At 38.0% G+C, this 18,996-nt stretch overlaps 2 protein-coding genes and 2 pseudogenes across 2 annotated transcripts; all 4 read left to right on the top strand.

Annotated features, from left to right (window-relative positions):
• The first annotated feature begins 5,949 nt into the window (after nucleotides 1–5,949).
• LOC137946953 (pentatricopeptide repeat-containing protein ELI1, chloroplastic-like) lies at nucleotides 5,950–7,444 on the top strand. The gene has a single exon (XM_068793241.1). The coding sequence runs from the start codon at nucleotides 6,024–6,026 to the stop codon at nucleotides 7,296–7,298; it is 1,275 nt and encodes a 424-aa protein (XP_068649342.1). The 5' UTR covers nucleotides 5,950–6,023; the 3' UTR covers nucleotides 7,299–7,444.
• A 1,058-nt stretch (nucleotides 7,445–8,502) lies between these two features.
• On the top strand, nucleotides 8,503–15,755 carry LOC137946706 (lysM domain receptor-like kinase 3; annotated as a pseudogene).
• On the top strand, nucleotides 9,816–11,455 carry LOC137946069 (2-alkenal reductase (NADP(+)-dependent)-like; annotated as a pseudogene).
• Nucleotides 15,756–17,134: 1,379 nt separating the features above from the next.
• On the top strand, nucleotides 17,135–18,773 carry LOC137945975 (probable sugar phosphate/phosphate translocator At5g25400). Its single transcript, XM_068792100.1, has one exon. It carries the CDS (start codon nucleotides 17,303–17,305, stop codon nucleotides 18,350–18,352), a length of 1,050 nt encoding a protein of 349 aa, XP_068648201.1. The 5' UTR covers nucleotides 17,135–17,302; the 3' UTR covers nucleotides 18,353–18,773.
• The last annotated feature ends 223 nt before the right edge of the window (nucleotides 18,774–18,996 follow it).

The following is an 18,996-nucleotide window of genomic DNA, read 5'->3' on the forward strand; positions in this document are numbered from 1 at the left end:
AAATTTGAATACCTTTCTCAGTCGATTATACTTCTTGCCAAATATTTTTTTAGCGTTTGGTAAACAAACTGTCGTAATTCATAAATTGTAAAGAAGAAGAAGCAAGTGTAATTGGTCTTTAGACTATCTAAAGGTACAGAGTTGCTCCAAGGTGAGGAAGAGAATTTTGTGCATGAAACCACATAAACGATAGGGAATTTCCCTAAAATATTCATTTAAAATAAATTATTTTAAAAAACACTAACATCATCAAAATATTTCTAAAATTACCCAATTTTGACCGGTCAAATAACTATGTGTGCAGTCAAAAGCGACACATAAGCTTTGATTGTTTATGTGTCACCACGTCATCAGTGCAGTAAACATAGATCGACACGTAGTCTACCATGTCATTATTTTACCACATCATCTGCCACATAAGCTGCCACGTCATTAAATGAAAAAATTGAGTAATTTTTTTTTAAAAAAATAAAAAAATCAGATACATTTTTTATTACCTAATATCTACAATATTGGACATTTATCTTTGGGAAAAGTAATAAATTTTATGTCTCGAAGCCTAAAAATTATTTTAGAGTTTAAAAATACGATTTATTTGTATAATTTTTATCACATTATTTAAAAAATAATAAATTATTAAAAATATATATTAGTTAATTAAAAATCTTACAACACCTTTTATTATCAATTAAAAATATTTATTAACTGAAAAAATATGAAATTTTTACTTGAGTTTAAAAAATAAATGTACCGGTACACTTTTTATTACCTTATATTTAAAGTAATAAGTTATAAAAAATCTTACTCTTACCATTTTAACACCTTTTTGTTATCGATTTAAAAATTATTTTAATAAAAAAAATTGAAAATTTTAGTTTTGAGTTTAAAAATTAAATACGTTTTTTTCAAATTTATTATTACGTTATATTTAAAATAATTAAAAATAAAATAAATATATATATAATTAAAAAATCTTACTCTTACTAATTTAACATATTTTATTATTGATTTAAAATATTTTTTAATTTTTTAATTGAGAGGAGGGGGGGGGGGGGGGAGCGTCGAGGTTGAGCGGGGGGGAGCGGCAGCAGCAGACACTGCGAGAGGGGAGAGGAGAGGGGGGGAGAGGAGAGGAAAGGAGAGGAGGCCAAGGCTAAGGGACAACAGCAAGAGGAGAGAGGGCGAGGCCGAGCGGCGGCGAGAAGGCGAGAGGAAAGGAGAGGAGAAAGATGAGAGGGGACACATAAGGCATTTAAAACAACTTATTTTGAAAAATAATGCCTATGGTGAAATATGGTGAGGATTATTTAATTTTTTATTTAATGACGTGTCAACTTATGTGAAAAATGACGTGGTAAAATAATGACGTGGCATACAACATGTCGATCTATGTTTATTGCACCGATGACGTGGTGACACATAAGCAGTCAAAAGCTTACGTGTCGCTTTTGACTGCACACATAGGCATTTGACCGATCAAAGTTGGGTAGTTTTAGAAATATTTTGATGACGTCAATGTTTCTGAAAATAATTTATTTTAAATGGGTATTTTAGGGAAATTCCCTAAATGATACAAGTAACGGATTAGGGGAGTTCTTTAATGGTTTTTTTTACCGAATTACCCATTTCAAAAATCTTATTTCGATAAATAACATCACTTTTAACTTATTTTGAAAAATACCTAACATTTTCCAGTCCATTGTACATGTGTACAATCAAAGATGACATATAAGCTTTGACGGATTACGTGGCCCCACGTCATCAACACTTCATGAGTAGATAGACACATTGAGTGCCACATCACCATTTTGACATGTCAGTTGCCAAATAAGATGCCATGTCATTAAATGACAAAAAAATTGAATAATTTTTTTATTTTAAAAATTAAATTTATGAATGGACTTTTTATTACCTTATATTTAAAATAATAAATTATAAAATAATAATAAATAATTTAAAAAATTAACTCTTGCCTATTTAACACCATTTATTATCAATTAAAATATTTATTAATTAAAATATATGAAAATTCTACATTAGAGTTTAAAAAATAAAAAATAAAATAAGTATACTACTTAATTACAAATCTTACTAACATATTATTGATTTAAAATATTTATAAATTTAAAATATTTATAAATAGAAAAAATCTTACACTTACCCAATTATTATCGATTTAAAATATTTATAAATAGACTAAATCTTACTCTTACCCATTTATTATCGATTTAAAATATTTATAAATTAAAAAAATCTTACTCATACCCATTTATTATCGATTTAAAATATTTATAAATTGAAAAAATAATACAAAAAGTTATTTTAGAGTTTAAAAATACAATTTATCTGTACACTTTTTATCACCTTATTTATAAAATAAAAAATTATTAAAAATATTAATTAATTATAAATCTTACAACAACCTTTTATTATCGATTTAAATATTTATTAACTGAAAAAATATGAAAATTTTATTTTCGAGTTTAAAAAATAAATGTATCAGTACACATTTTATTACCTTATATTTAAAATAATAAGTTATTAAAAAATCTTACTCTTACATATTTAACACCGTTTTATTATCAATTTAAAATATTTTTTAATTAAAAAAATTTAAAATTTTTAGTTTTGAGTTTAAAAATCATATTTATCAGTATATTTTTTTCAAATTTATCGATACAGTTTTTATTACCTTATATTTAAAATAATTAAAAATAAATAAATATAATAATTAATTAAAAAAATCTTACTCTTACTTATTTATCACATTTTATTATCGATTTAAAATATTTTTTATTAAAAAATTATTAATTTTTTTTACTTTAGTGTTTAAAAATTAAATTTATTGATACACATTTTGTTACCTTATATTTATAATAATAGAATATAGAATTAGTATATTAATTAAATAAAAATATTACTCTTACCTATTTAATACTTTTCATTATCAATTTAAAATATTTATTAATTAAAAAATATATTTTAGAGTTTTAAAATCAAATTTATCAGTACACATTTTATTACCTTATATTTACAATAATAAGCAAGGATGGATGTAAAAGGAAGTCATATATTAATAAATGTTTTTACATCAAAATTTCAAAGAACATAAAAATTCATGTTTACTGCCTCTTCCTTCCTTCATACAACAAGGGCTGCTCTTGTCTTTTGTCGGTCTAGGAGGTCAAGTGAGTCATTTTTCAATTGATCGGAAAGTTCTTCTGCCAAACTCTTACCTGTTGGACAGGTTCTACAAACGAATCTAGAAGACCTATCCGAGCTTTTGATTGATTATTTCCAGATGGGAAAATCAATTATTGAACCTACATGAAAGGAGGAAAAACATACCTTAACGCATTCAACTAAGTACTTTATATGATGAAATGAAACAAAAAATACAGAGGAAACGATATTGGCAAAGAGAAAGATATAAGTGATCAAACTTGTTCATTGTAGAGATCAAATGTAGTGATATAAAAATAAAATCACGAGGTGGAAGTGCTATCTGAGATTGACAAATAAAATAAAATCACCAAATACCCTTGATAGAGCCCCATATGACTTCGCAGTCACTAAGAACCGTACCTCGTTAATGATGGAGGTCGGGTTTCGTTGGCTAATGGACGCCCCCGCAGGCAACTCACCTTAATTTGAACTGGACACAACCCACCCTCCATTACCCAACCTACTCTTAATCAGACTCTCTATCCATCCCTAGGGACACATGGAAGCTCAATAAAAACATAGACAAAAAAAAATACCATGTGGTGGTTATTTATAACAACCGAATCTCCTCACCACAAAGCAAAATCATTTTATAATACTTCAAAATTATTTAATAACATTCTACAACATTTAAAAATTAATCGAACTAATTCTATAACAGATGATTAGTCCTAACAATGCAAAAACACACCTAAGTCCAAATTCACCGAACACCCCTGGCCCCATATGACTTCGCAGTCACTACGAACTGTACCTCGACATTGATGGGATCGAGTTTCGTTGGCTAATGGACGCCCCTACAAGTGACTCAACCTAGTTTGAATTGGACACACTCACCCTCTATTACCCAACCTACTCTTAATCAGACTCTCTACCCATCCCTAGGGACACATAGAAAATCAATAAAACATAGACAAAAAAATACCATGTGGTGGTTATTTGTAACACCCAAATCTCCTCACCACATGGCAAAATCATTCCATAGCACTTCAAAATTATTCAACAACATTCTATAACATTTAAAATTTGGTCGAACTAATTCTATAACATATGACTAGTCCTAACAATGCAAAAACACGCCTAAGTCCAAATTCATCGAACACCCCTGGTAGAGCCCCATATGATTTCGCAGTCACTATGAACCGTACCTTGTCGGTGATGGGGGTCGGGTTTCGTTGGCTAATGGGCGCCCCTGTAGGCGACTCAGCCTAGTTTGAACTGGACACAACCCACTCTCCATTACCCAACCTACTCTTAATCAGACTCTCTACCCATCCCTAGGGACACATGGAAACTCAATAAAACATAGGCAAAAAAAATACCATGTGGTGGTGATTTATAATACCCGAATCTCTTCACCACAAGACAAAATCATTCCATAGCACTTCAATTATTTAACAACATTCTACAACATTTAAAAATTAATCGAACTAATTCTATAACAGATGACTAGTCCTAACAATGCAAAAACACACCTAAGTCCAAATTTACCAACACCCCTGGTATATGACTTCGTAGTCACTACGAACCGTACTTCGTCAGTGATGGGGGTCGGGCTTCGTTGGCTAATGGACGCCTTTGCAGGCGACTCAGTCTAGTTTGAATTGGACACAACCCACCCTCCATTATCCAACCCACTCTTAATAAAACTCTCTACCCATCCCTACGTACACATGAAAACTCAATAAATCATAGACACAAAAAATACCATGTGGTGGTTATTTGTAAAATTCGAATCTCCTCACCACATAGTAAAATCATTCCATAGCATTTCAAAATTATTCAACAACATTTTAAAATTAATCGAACTAATTCTATAACAGCTAACTAGTCCTAACAATGCAAAAATACACCTAAGTCCAAATTCACCGAACACCCCCGATAGAGCCCCATATGACTTTGCAGTCACTACGAACCGTACCTCACCTTACTAAATCGGCTTCTGAAATTCAAATTTGGGTTTGGAGGGTGAGTTTGATTTTGAGATGAGCGACGAGAGAGTGAAATGATAGGGTATTAAGAGAGGGGGCACTGAGAGGAAATTATAGGGTTCAGTTTTGAGAGAGGGGGCGGCGAGGAGATGAAATGATAGGTTTCGATTTTGAGAAAGGGGCGACGAGAAGATGAAGAGAGGGGAACGGAGAAGAAGAGTGAGAGATGTGGCTGAGACGAAGTCTGGGTTGAGAGGGGGGCGTTGAGGGTGAGGGCGAGGCCGAGCGGCGGCAACTGGTACAATGAGAGGGTGAGAGGGTGAGAGGGTGAGAGGAGAGGAGAAGAGAGGTGAAAGATTGAACGAAAAAAAATAAGAATGAGAGGGCTTACGTGGCGCTAGATGACATGACATCTTATCTGGCAGATATGTGTCAAAATGATGACATGGCATCTTACCTGGCATATGATGTGTCAGAATGATGACGTGGCACTCAATGTGTCTATATACTGGTAGTGCTTATGACGTGGTGACACGTAATCTGTCAAAACAAATAAGTTTTTTAAAATGAGTAATTTGGTAAAAAACCCTTACGCACACGATGCAGTATTAATAAAGAAGAATCGTCAATGCGACAACATGAGCGATGACTCTTAGGACTCGCAAAGATCTCATTCTTCTCCTAGAAAACTGCAAACATCTGAATCAATTAAATCAAGTCCACGCCCACCTTCTTAAATCTCACCTCTTTGCTCAGAACCCTCTTTCCATTGATCGCTTTCTCTTCTCGGCGGCACTGTCTCCCAACCCATTTCTTTTTTCCTATGCTTCTTCTATCTTCCATCATCTCATCCACCGTAACATTTTCATGTACAACACCATGATCAGAGGTTATGTCCAAATTCATGCTCCGAGTCTCGCGATCTTGTGTTACATGCAGAGTTTGCATGATGGGTTTATGGCTAATCAGTACACATTCACGCCGTTGATAAAAGCTTGCACTCTGCTCCTCCCTCTCCCTACCGGCCGTTCGGTTCATGCCCACGTTGCAAAATTTGGGCTTTCGGACGATGAATTTATCCAAAGTGCGCTTATTGAATTCTACTCGCTAGTTCCTGACATGGAGATGGCATGGAGACTTTTTGACAGGAGTTCGAAGAGGGATGTGGTTTTGTTGACGGCCATCATCAATGGCTATGCTAAAGCTGGAGACATGAAGACTGCACGAGACTTGTTCGAAATAATGCCGGAACGAAATGTGATTTCGTGGAGTGCAGTAATTGCTGGTTATTCGCTGTGTGGAGACTATGAGGAGGTTCTCTCTCTCTTTCAACAGATGCAAGAGTTGGGAATAAGGCCCAACGAATCACTACTCGTCAGTGTTTTGACTGCTTCTGCTCATCTTGGAGCCCTTGCACAGGGTATTTGGGTCCATTCTTACGTGAAACGGTGTAAACTCCACTCAAACTCTATCTTAGGAACTGCATTAGTGGACATGTATGCGAAATGTGGGTGCATTGCTTCTGCTCTATCCGTTTTTGATGATATATGGGCAAAAGATGTTGCAGCATGGAATGCGATCATCTCAGGATTCGCAATGAGTGGGGATTCAGGAAAATCAATTGAACTTTTTAATGCAATGAATGCAACTGGAGTCCAACCTAATGATGTAACATTCATTGCAATCCTCAGTTCTTGTACACATTCAGGTTTGGTCAATGAAGGTCTCAAGTTCTACAATCAAATGAGCACCGTCTATGGTGTTGAGCCTCGGCTAGAACATAATGCTTGCGTAGTTGATCTTCTGGGTAGAGCAGGACTCCTGGAGGAAGCGGTGAAGTTTATTGATGATAAGATGGGGGATTTCGGTGGTGGGGATTGCAACATCTGGGGAGCTTTGTTAAATGCTTGCAGGATTCATGGGGATGTTAAACTTGTCAATAGGATTTGGGGAAGAATAGTTAGAATGGGATTGGCTGATTGCGGTATTTATGTGCTTCTATATAACATTTTCACAGAAGCGGGCTGCGAAAAGGAAGCAAATAAAGCTCGTGAGCTTATAAAGGAAGAAGGGTTGAATAAAAAAGCAGGGTGTAGTTTCATAGAAGTGAATGGTGTTGTGGAGGAGTTTTGTGCAGGTTAGGAATTTTTTTTTCTGAAACTCTCGATTCTTTAATGAAGGTTCTCAGGTCGGAGGCCTTTGTGTAAGTATTAACCAGTTATTGTATAGATTAGCTGATTCACCTGTTTTAACTTCAATACAGGCATGAAGTGTGATTTGATTCTTTTTAAATTAACTATAGATAAAAAAAAATTCTTTGCCGTAGATATGGGCTTCAACATTCAGTATTTATTCTTCTCTCAATATAGCTGTCTGCTCAGGTTCATGCAGAAGTACAGCTTTGATACTGCATATTTAATTTCAGACAAACGAGCAGAACAGGAACGGACTGTGCAACAGCAACATAAACTACAACGAGTAAATTACCACATGTTTGACTCAAGGTTTTTGGTTGGAAGAACACAGTAAAGTTAATTCACTCTAAATTGATGTGGAACACATGTTTCAGTAGTTCTTATCCTATATGCACACTGAACGCAGTAGAGCTTATATTTCACGTGAGTCTGAGTAGCCAAAGGCAAAATCTCCGAGGAATCTGCACTAAGTCTTTAATAAATAGAACTTCAGAACAGCCTGAACAAAGAATTGTTCACGAAGTTCGGCTCTGTATCTATTGTGTTTGTGGACTAACAGGGGTACGAGCCTTAAGAAGGAAGCTAATTGAGGGAAAGGCAAATCCAGGTATTCCATGATCTTCAATACTGCTTCTGATTTTATATATCATCTGCGGCAAAATGATTGAGTTATCAATACCAGAAAGACAATGCCGCAGAAATGACAACAATCTTTTTGTTAATGCATCGGTGATGCGCCGCTAATATGTGTAATTTCACTCCTCCAATGCATAAGTTGCATAAACCTACAATAGAGGTTCAAAGTTTTATCAAAATTTCAAATTCCCCACTCGAAGTTCAGCCTGTTATCCAAATGCGGTTGAAAAAATTGCTCTGTCCATTTATTGTAAAATTAATTAAGGAATCTACACCGTCAAAGAGCATGGTTTCCTTTTCGAAGAAACTGGAAGTGGCATCTACCCAGTCGGCTTCATGGCGGCGAGAGTCGAGCGAGAATGGCAAGCAGATGGGTGGAGCTCCTGAGCCTGACCGGTGCTGAGAGAATTTCACATCGCTCATTGGTCCTTTGGACAACAACTTGTGTGATGGATTCAACCATTTTATTGCTTCAAGTTTTTTAAGAAGCCAGATTCTTCTTCTTTTACATAGAAATGGGAAAGACCCAGTTGGTTTTTCTTGTAAACATGTATCTGCTGTACATTTCCAATGCTCTCCATTTAAGATGGAAGGCTTGCAACGTTTCTCTCACTGATTCTTGTTCAGCTTCATTATACTTTGCCCCTGTCCAACCAAAGACCACCGATGAAACAGCTTCTTTGTTCCATTTGAACCCTAATATGATTAGTAGGACAATTGAAGGTTTCATAATACCAGTTAATTGTGAATGTCCAGCTGATCACAATGAGAACATATCGCACATAGACTACACAATTCAACAAGGAGACACATGGGAAAGTTTGTCAGCAAAATTTGGTTCGTTGGTTCTAGAAAAGAGAGAAAAGGTGCTTATTCCTTTCCAAACTGTGACTCTAGACCTTTTATGTGGTTGCTTCAAGGGCTTAGAGCTGCAATTAGTGACGTACGTTGTCAAAGCCGGAGACACACTCTACACAATCTGTTCTCACTTTAGGGCTGATCTAGGTGTAACTGCAGAACTCAATGGACTGGTCAGCGTGGAACTCCTTCATTCTAGAGATCTTATTTTTATTCTTGCAAAAGGTAACAGCCCACTTTTTGCGATTTTCAGTGAGGTTAATTTACTTTCTTCCTAACAGCCACCTTAATGGTCTGGCATTAGAGTTTTTTTGAAAGACCATTTTTCAAATATTAAGTCTCTAAATGGAATTCAAGAAATAACACTAGTAGCACTTTTTTCCCTTTCGTATTCCTAAAGTATTTGACTCCTTTATAAAGTTGTAAACTACAGTCTTTTGTTCTAATATTTTTCTTACTATTTTGCATGAATAAGCTCTCTCCCTAAGGGGCGTGTATTGTTGTAGTCCTAGGTTAAATACTTAGTTTTCTGTACCTAATAGGCCGGTCTTTTGGGTAATATTGGTTAGATATTTAACATTTGGTAGTCTGAATCTGCCTATGTTTGAGTTGGGCGTGATTTAAATATTTCGAAAACGAACTCGAACTGAGCCCAGCCTCGAGCGTAAAATTGTAATCGAGTTTAAGTTGGAGCCCAACCTATAATTAAAACTTTGCAAAAATACAAAATACATATCAAGTAAATTATATATAAAACAATGCAAGAAGTGAATACATTATTTTTTACCCATTTAGTAAACAATTTGTATACAAGTGGACCCATTTAAGAGCTGACCGGACCAAACCCCTTCCTCCGCCCACAATATATTCTGGTTGGGGCTGCCGGCCTGAAGACGTGGACCGGAGTATATTCCCCCTCTCGGCCTCCCTGCTCTGTTACAACAAAAACAAACAAAATAAAAACCATTTGACGAGCTAAGGATAGGATCTCATCCAGTACAAGTCCCGGAGATACCCACCGTCGCAACAGGAAGCAAATAAGACGAGTCAAAGCGTCGGAGGGAATAACAGCGAGCGATGGAGGTGGAGAACACGTTCGTCACGATCAAATCCCATGTCGGAGGCCACCCATCGGAGTCCGACTTCGAGCTCAGAAAACATCTTCTGCCTGTAACTGTTTTAGAAGGCTCGAACGATGTTGTCGTGAAGAATCTGTACGTATCGATCGATCCTTACCAGCTCAATCGCATGAAGGAGCACAGCACATCCCAATCGGCAGTAAACTTCTCGCTACGACTTGTTCCCGGTGACGTAAGTTCCCCTTAATTGCTTCATCCAGTCCCTTCTTAGGCTGATTCTATTCAGTCACGCCCGATCGAAAACATAGTCCGGCTTATTGTTCTTCGTCTTTACAGAGGATCGACGTTTACGGAATCGGAAAAGTTATAGCTTCTGCCAACCCGGGATTCGAGAAGGAGGATGTGGTGGTTGGCCTTCTCGATTGGGCTGAATATAGCGTGGTTAGGGGTGGATTCATGCTTAGGAAGATCGAGTCTCAGGAATTTCCCCTCTCGTACCACGCAGGTGTCCTGGGTAATGACTAATAAATTTCTTTCACACTTTGCCCTTTAAATGTCGATCTAAGAAGCTCTCGTAGAGTTTGTGATCTCGCCTTCTGGTGTCTCCTCCCTTCCTCAGACGGTGCTGTTATATGGTTGCAGGACTCAGTGGTTTTACAGCATATGCGGGCTTCCACTACGTGTGCAAGCCTAAGAAGGGGGAGAAAGTGTTCGTATCAGCAGCATCCGGATCGGTTGGATCTGTTCTTGGCCAGTATGCAAAACAATTTGGCTGCTATGTAGTTGGCTGTGCGGGATCCCAGAGAAAGGTAACTTGCAATTCAGGCAACTGACATTTCCCTTCCGCTGTGTAATAACACTCTCCGTGTTTTGATTCTGGGTAGAACAGGTTGATCTGCTCAAAGAAAAGCTGGGTTTTGATGATGCATTCAACTATAAACAAGAGTCCGATCTTAAGTCAACCCTGAAGAGGTCAGCTGCGATTCTGCACCCTTTTTGTAATGAAGCCTGCACTACAGCTGCAAGCAGGGTTAAATTTAATCGTTTACCTTCAGCAGGTATTTTCCGGAAGGAATCGATATATACTTTGACAATGTAGGCGCTGAGATGCTCGAGGCCGCGGTGGCCAACATGAACACCTTCGGCAGGGTTGCCGTCTGCGGTGTAATCTCTGAATACACAGACGCTCAAAGGCGAGCAGCGCCGGAATTTCTGGATATCTCTACAAGAGGATCACCGTGCAAGGCTTCTTAGCGGCAGATTACCTGCAACATTTTCCCGATTTCATAACTGACACCTCCGATCTGCTCCGGAGCGGCAAAATGTGCGCCCTCGAAGACGTGTCGCAGGGTTTGGAGAGCGTCCCGTCGGCTTTCTGCGGCCTGTTTCGAGGTGACAACGTCGGAAAGAAGCTGGTCCGAGTGGCAGATGATACAGACTGAAATATTGCAAAATTTGGAGAAAAAATTTCATGTGTTGTGTTCATTTCAGCCTTTTACATTCTTTACAGCTTTCCTTTGGTGTTTCTGGTGCCGTAAGAGAATGGGATGGAAGCATTTGGAAGCATCTTCCAGAGGATTTAGATATTTGCCCTGTTTCTCCACTTTGTTCCCTTCCACTACATGTAAAAGCGTCTGGTGCGGATCCTCATTCTTTGGTCTAAAATTCTTGATGCACGTAGACATTATCTTATGACATATTCATGCACATAAGATGCATGATGTGGTAGATTGTCAACACTCAACATTCATTGATTATTTCTTCTGTAACCAGCATGAAATTATTCCCATTTTTTGTTATTTATTTATTTATTTATTTCTGGTAAAGAACCTGGAGGGAATGTCCATGCCTTTGGCAACCCTGAAAAAGCAACTGTTTTTTCATATGGTGAGGTTCATGATGCAACTTTGCACTTTGATGCATCTCAAAAGTTAGGCCAGGGATCTTATGGATCTGTTTATCTTGGAAGATTAAGAGGAACTGTAAGTACGCCCACTTCTTCTTCTTCTCTTTTAAAAAACTTTTCTGTCACTAATTTATTCTTCCTAGGTTAAAATTATGGGTTATATGTTGAAATCTCATGGGATGAGGAAAAAGGTGATGGAGTTGATAGAGAAATTTAAAGAGCTAGGCAGGATATGAGAGATGATAAAATGGATAGTTTAGAAAATATATTTACCTTTAATTATTAACTTCCAACATTTATGTAGGAAGTGGCCATCAAGCAGATGAGGAACTCAAAGTCAAAAGAATTCCTGGCAGAGCTCAGTGTTCTTTGTAAAGTTCATCACAAAAACTTGGTACCGTTTGGGTTTCTCTGTTTTGTTTTCTAATAAAAGATATATTTCTTTTCTGTTCCATATGCTTGATTTTTTACCTTGAAGGACTAAGGAATAGAAGCAACTAAACACTGTTTTCACTACATATAAGTAAGAATACTTAACGGCCGTAGGTCCGGTTTGGCTGTATAAGAAACTTCATATTACATGTAACGGTTGCTTATAACAATAGTCATCGAGTCCTGTGGTCAGTAAATGTTACTCTGTGAAGTTTTGAGCTATACTTGCATCTGCATTTGAATCCAGAGACTTTGGTTGCCATTATTAATACCCAGGATAATATGTGTCAACAGTTGGTTTACAAATTTTAGGGGTATGATGGTCTAATTCTTTTTGTTTCTTCTGTGTCTCAGTTTACTTCTATCAACAGTGTGTTTTAACCTTAGCTTCAGAATGTGTAGCTGTACCACTTACCGACTGATGTCATTTGTGATTAGAGCATCCTTGCAAAAAATGCAGGCTATACTAATTGATTTTTCTATTAAGAGAAATTAAGACTAAATATGTTTTTATGGATTCAATAGCAATAATATTGAAAAGAAACCAGTTACTAAATTACTCATCCTCTGTTCTACATTTTGTTTTCATGCCATTTTATCTCTCATGAAATCTTAATCTCATTCTTCCTAGAAGCTACTAGTCCACCAGTTGCCTTGGAAAATGTTTGATTTGTCATTTATCTAAGTGTTTTTAAGTTTTAATTGACATTTGACTTGGCTATGTACTGCTCTGCTGTATATAGGTTGAGCTAGTTGGATATGCAGTTGGAGGAGATTCTCTGTTTCTCGTGTATGAATTTGCACAAAATGGTGCACTGAGTAGTCATTTACACAGCCCTGGTACTAATAGTCTATAGTTTAAATTCTTTCCTTGCTGTTGTTTTGTTTTTTCGCGATGATTTCCTCCTTTGCAACTGCTTCGAAATTTATGCCATGTTTTTTTGTTCAAGATCACTGTGGTAAATTGCTTACAGTTTGGCTTGGGGTGTTCCAGGTTCCACTCCAATTCCATGGACCACTAGAGTTCAAATTGCTCTTGATGCAGCAAGGGGACTAGAGTGTATACATAACCACTATGTTCACCGAGATGTTAAGACAAGCAATATTCTTCTGGATGCCAGGTTTCAAGCGAAGGTCATTAATCTGCTCTATGATAGTTTATGGTATTTGAAACATTGTTAAATATCAAGCCTTGATCTGAGTGGTTGTGTCAAGAATAATTAGCATGATGAATGTGAAGCTATCTATTATGTGAAGAAGCATGGCGTTCTTCTTAATGCATTAGCACAAAAACAACACAGGCAACAAGTATAGCATAATAGTACAGATCCGATGAAGATTTTCTGGGGTATGAGGAAGGGGCTAAGGAAAGGGCCCCGACTTCTTTCCAGAATCCTGGCCAGATCATGAGTGAATAGCCAGTTGCTAGGATTCGTCGGTAAGCAGCTCTGGAACCCCCCTATGAGCTAGTTGTCCCGTCTGTCGTCCAATCCCTCCCTTCGTTCCTATAGTCCTTTAGAGTAATGGGTCTAAAATCCCATATTTTCATCACGTCACAGTGGGAATGTCTGCTAATCAGTTTGTGAATTTTTGTACACTTTATTTAATTTTAATTTTAGTTTATTCAACATATGTATATTATCTGAATGATGATATTTCTATAGAATTTACTGGAAATATGGTGGAATTTATTTGATTCTAAATCAACCTATACTAATATCTGTCCTGTTAAATGGATCTGAACCAAGGTTCGGTTCGAATATAATATGAAGTGGAGTTGGATGTACTTCTGCCATACTGGCAAAAAAAAAAAAAGTGATTATATGAATCAACTTGAAGCCCTAACCACAGAGTGACTCAATAAAAGTGCATTATGTCTTTCCAAATCCAAGACTCATCTCATTATTGGTGGCCCAGATCAGACTTTTACATGGCCTGAAAAGATAAATCTGCTGAGAACTAATGATTAATGAAGGAAAACAACGTTAGCAAATAAAGAATTGCAGTCAACAGGGGAAAAATAGCAGTTTCAGTTATTGAAGATGATTGTTGATATTTTCAGAGAATAAAAAGAAAAAAGATAACTGAAGATGTAGGAAGCCATATTTTGGAAATTGAGTTCCAGATCAATGCTTATTTAAATTATGAATATGCTGTAATAAAAATTTAAGAAGTTTTTGTGGACTTGCTTTGTGCTGTTATGCATGTATTCGTGCCCGTATAGATAGACCAGGCCAGTCTTAAGTCAAATTCCTAAATGATTGTCTTGAATCTATAGATTGCAGATTTTGGTGTGGTGAAATTAATTGAGAATTTGTCTGAAATTGGAGCAGCCACATAAAAAATTGTTGGAACTGTTGGTTATCTCGCTCCAGAGTGAGTTGGTTATTACTATTATATGTTGTCATATAGTTTATTACTATTTTTGTCATATAGTTTTTCCAATGTGGCATTTTATCCCTTTTATGTTTGGTGATCCTACCTTTATGATCCTCTACTTAGTTAATATGAGCTCGATCCATTTTAACCAGGTATATTCAACATGGAAGTGTGACACCAAAAATTGATGTTTACGCTTATGGGGTGGTCCTACTGGAACTGTTTACTGGCAAACTGGCTTTAATTTGGATTGAAACTTCTGAGAAAGCTGAATGCCCCCAACATAAGTCCCTTGTAGCATTTGTAAGTTTACATTAGTTTTATACACGAATAATTCCTGAAACCATATAAGTTACAGCTACTTATCTGTACATGAAAACTATCATGGAAAATAAAGGCAGTGTTTTCACATGGGTTAAGAACATATATATCATGAAGTTGTCTTCATCAAGTATGAATTGAGCTTATCAAAGAAAAAAAAGGGAAAAAAGTATGGGTTAAGACTATGGAGTTTCTATACCAATTATGGTTGCTCTTCAGCTGATTCAACTGGCAGTAAGCATGACCTCTCTTTTCTCCAGATGCTAGCAGCATTAGAAGATGAGTCAGGCTCAGTGGGCCAGCTTCTAAAATGCGTTGACCCAAGTCTCGCACATTACCATGAAGATTCTCTCATTCAGGTAAACAAAGATTCCTCTCTTCAGTTGTAGTTTTGCATGTGCGCTTTTTGGGTAAATGCAATATAATTGTGGGTTTCAGTATTATCTTATAGAACAACTTACTTTACATCTCTGATCGCGTCATTTTCATTACTTGTGTCCATGGGAAGATGGCTTTATTGGCCAAGGAGTGTGTAGATGACGATTGGAACCGCAGGCTGGACATGTCCAAGGTAGTTCTTCGCCATTCTCAGATTCTTGAATGTTCCATGAAGTGGGAAGTCAAAGCTGTTTATCAGGAGCCTTTATCAGCTTCACCATCCTGTTTGTAAGAGTGTGAAATGAACTAGTGAGGCAGATTGTGCATCTCAGATCCCACAGTTTGTGGAAGTACGTTTGGAATCTAATGATATTGATTTGGCATTGAACTTGTTTCCATGTTCTATCATCTTTTGACATCGAAAACAAATTTATTGATGAGTATTCACGGAAACGCTGTCTATCAATTTATTTGGATTAAGTAAGGTCTTAACACTGAATCCGAATTGCAATTTCCTAGAGTTTTCCTATTTCCTATTTCCTCTCGTATTCCTGGAAGACCCACTTTTTGGTGCTTTAGTGGCCATCTTTCAATTGGAGATGATATCCATGTGGAAGAGGCCAAAGATTGAAATTTCCACAAGAAAATGATGGGGGAAAGACATTTAAGCTGATGATGTTGAATTAGAGTGAAGAGGGATGAAGGAATCTAGGAGGAAGGGGGGGATAGTGTAGAATAATCACATATTGCAGACTTTTCATCCAATAGAATATGAAGTTGGTGGACAAGGACTGGCAATATATACAATGATATTGACCCATTTGCAGCTGAGATCATGTCTCCATCCCATTTGCAGATTAAAAGTGGGTTAGGTTCAGATCTCCATTACCGGATTAGGTTCAACCCCTGCTTCAGAAGTAAAAAAAACCAGGGTTAGCTATATAAGGAGAATGGAATCTGTTGATCAAATGGCTTTGATAATGATTTTGACATATTTTACACCAAATGACTTTCTCCTCTTTTGGGTTTTAACATGTAGCCTCTCCGATCATGGCCCCGTAATACAAAATATCTCTGGCATCTGCCTCCACTATGTCTCCTCAATTTGTTTTCTTCCTCATTTTCCACAGTCCCTTGTACACGGAGCATATTTCTGCCGCCTCCAGTTGACTCCTAAACCAAACCCAGATAAAAGAAAAACAAATTAGGCAACGAGCTGGACTGAAAAAAAAAAAAAATCCAGCTCCCTGCAATTATACGATCTCGCCTGTACAGAGATACAAGGTGTTTGTCTTTGTCTCCTCTATCGTTTTCTGTTCCGATTTCCGCATAATTCTACGCCTAACTCGCAATCATGCAGGAATAAAATAGAGACTCTAAAGAGGAGGCCAGAAGCCGCCCACACCAGAGGGAGATTGCAATGAGGTTAAAGCGAAGGTCCGTCTCATATAAGAAAGAATATCCTCTTCTATTATTGAGAGAATGGAAAGCGAAAAAAACGGAAACGTACGCCGGGCTAGATATTTTTTTTTTAAACGAGTCACGTGTCATTGGCCGGCTACGGTCAGCGGGAGCGCCGTCCACGCGCTTCCTCTGGACGCCAACCCTCCTTCCAATCCACTTCAATTCACGTTTTCAGCCTAATTGATGTTATTTTGAATTTTGGGCAGGTGGTGATGTTGGATGGGCTCAGTGGAATGGGCCTTGTCCATTTGAGTGTTCGGAAAGAAAGCCCGACCTATTTTCTCTGGTTTTTTTCTTCTAAGCTTAAAGAAACTGAGAGAAAGAGAAGGAACGGAAAGGAGAATAAAGACGCGCCATTCAGTCTTACTACCATTCTCTGAAAACAGTTCTTCTTCCCAGACTCCAGATTAGGGTTTAGGGCTGTGGGAGTCTGCAACCCTAGATCGGCGTCCTTTTGGTTGATCTTGGTCCGCGTGGGTGTGAGGAGAAGCGAAGAAGATGGGTAATGGTGGGTCGCTGAACGAGAGCATTTTCAAGAAGGTGCTCCTCAGTTACCTTTATGTCGGAATCTGGATCTTTCTCAGCTTCACCGTTATCGTCTACAACAAATACATCCTTGACAAGAAAATGTATAATTGGCCCTACCCGATCTCCCTCACCATGATTCATATGACCTTCTGCTCCGCGCTTGCCTTCCTCCTCGTCCGGGTCTTCCGCCTGGTTGAGCCGATCTCCATCTCCCGGGAACTCTATCTCTCCTCCGTCGTTCCCATCGGTCTCCTCTATTCACTCTCCCTTTGGTTCTCTAACTCCGCTTACATCTACCTCTCAGTCTCTTTCATTCAGATGCTCAAGGCCCTCATGCCCGTTGCCGTCTACTCCATCGGGGTTGGCTTAAAAAAAGAGAATTTCAAGTCCGACACCATGATCAACATGGTTTCCATCTCGGTTGGTGTGGCCATTGCCGCCTACGGTGAGGCCCGCTTCAATGGCACCGGAGTTTCCCTCCAGCTAGCCGCTGTCGCCTTCGAGGCCACCCGCCTCGTTCTTATCCAAATCCTTCTCAACTCCAAGGGCATTACCATGAATCCCATTACATCTCTCTACTACGTTGCTCCCTGCTGTCTCGTCTTCTTGTTCGTGCCATGGGTGTTGGTCGAATTCCCCGTCCTGCGACAGACCTCCACTTTTCGCTTCGACTACGTCATCTTCGGCACTAACTCGCTCTGTGCATTTGCTCTTAATTTGGCAGTTTTCCTTCTGGTCGGCAAGACTTCGGCACTCACCATGAATGTGGCTGGGGTTGTTAAGGATTGGTTGTTGATTGCTTTCTCATGGTCCATCATCAGGGATACTGTTACCCCCATCAATCTGGTCGGTTACGGTTTGGCATTCCTAGGGGTTGCCTACTACAACCACTCGAAGCTTCAGGCTTTGAAGGCTAAAGAGGCACAGAAGAAGAGTACGCAAGCGGACGAGGAGTCCGGATTGCTTATGGAGGAGAGGGAAGGCGACGGGCCGGGAAGGAAGAACGATTCCCAGGCTTGAGACGTGCGACTCTTGGTAGTCTGGCTTTCTGTCTCAGTTTTTTGGGATCCATTGAGAAGAATCAAAATGGGGTTTTGGTCGATATGTTAGATCTAATTGGTTCGGAGGCAGGTTTTTCACCGCGGGTAATTAAATTATAGGAAGGGATGGTTGGGTAGATGTGGAGGTGGTTTTTCATATTGGGTATGTTTAAGATATTATTTTCCCCCCTTTTTTCTTCCTTCTATATGTTAGCAGTTGTCATTGCTTCTTCCTGATATCGGAGATCCGGTGATCTGTTTGCTAATACCATATCGTTATATCTTTGGGAGTACTGAATAATTCTCACGATCTTCCGATTTTTATATTTAATTTTGAATTTGTGACTCGATGTAGGAAATCTCTTCCCTTCGTGGGCAATTGAAATGCTTGTTTATTGTTATATATATCTGTCTTTCGACTGTTTGATTGTTATTTTGGCTATTATTAGTCTCTTGTGGTTATGTTCCTTTTAATTTGACAGTTTAATTTTTTGAATGTGAAGACATTTGGCATTGAAAATTAACAGTGGAGGAAGTCAGTCTATGCAAGATTTGAATAAAACGTTTACGAACTTTCAGTTGTTCTTCTTGTGTTCTTGTCATAAATCGAAACACCTATACTAA

Source organism: Aristolochia californica, unplaced genomic scaffold, assembly GCF_029961685.1.
Source record: "Aristolochia californica isolate CCGP_79_NKW_82.1479 unplaced genomic scaffold, dmAriCali1.0.hap1 SCAF_12, whole genome shotgun sequence".
Lineage (NCBI taxonomy): Eukaryota > Viridiplantae > Streptophyta > Magnoliopsida > Piperales > Aristolochiaceae > Aristolochia > Aristolochia californica.

Coding starts and splice junctions, on each gene's coding strand:
- LOC137946953 (XM_068793241.1), top strand. CDS start 6,024: ATGTACAACACCATGATCAGAGGTTATGTCCAAATTCATGCTCCGAGT.
- LOC137945975 (XM_068792100.1), top strand. CDS start 17,303: ATGGGTAATGGTGGGTCGCTGAACGAGAGCATTTTCAAGAAGGTGCTC.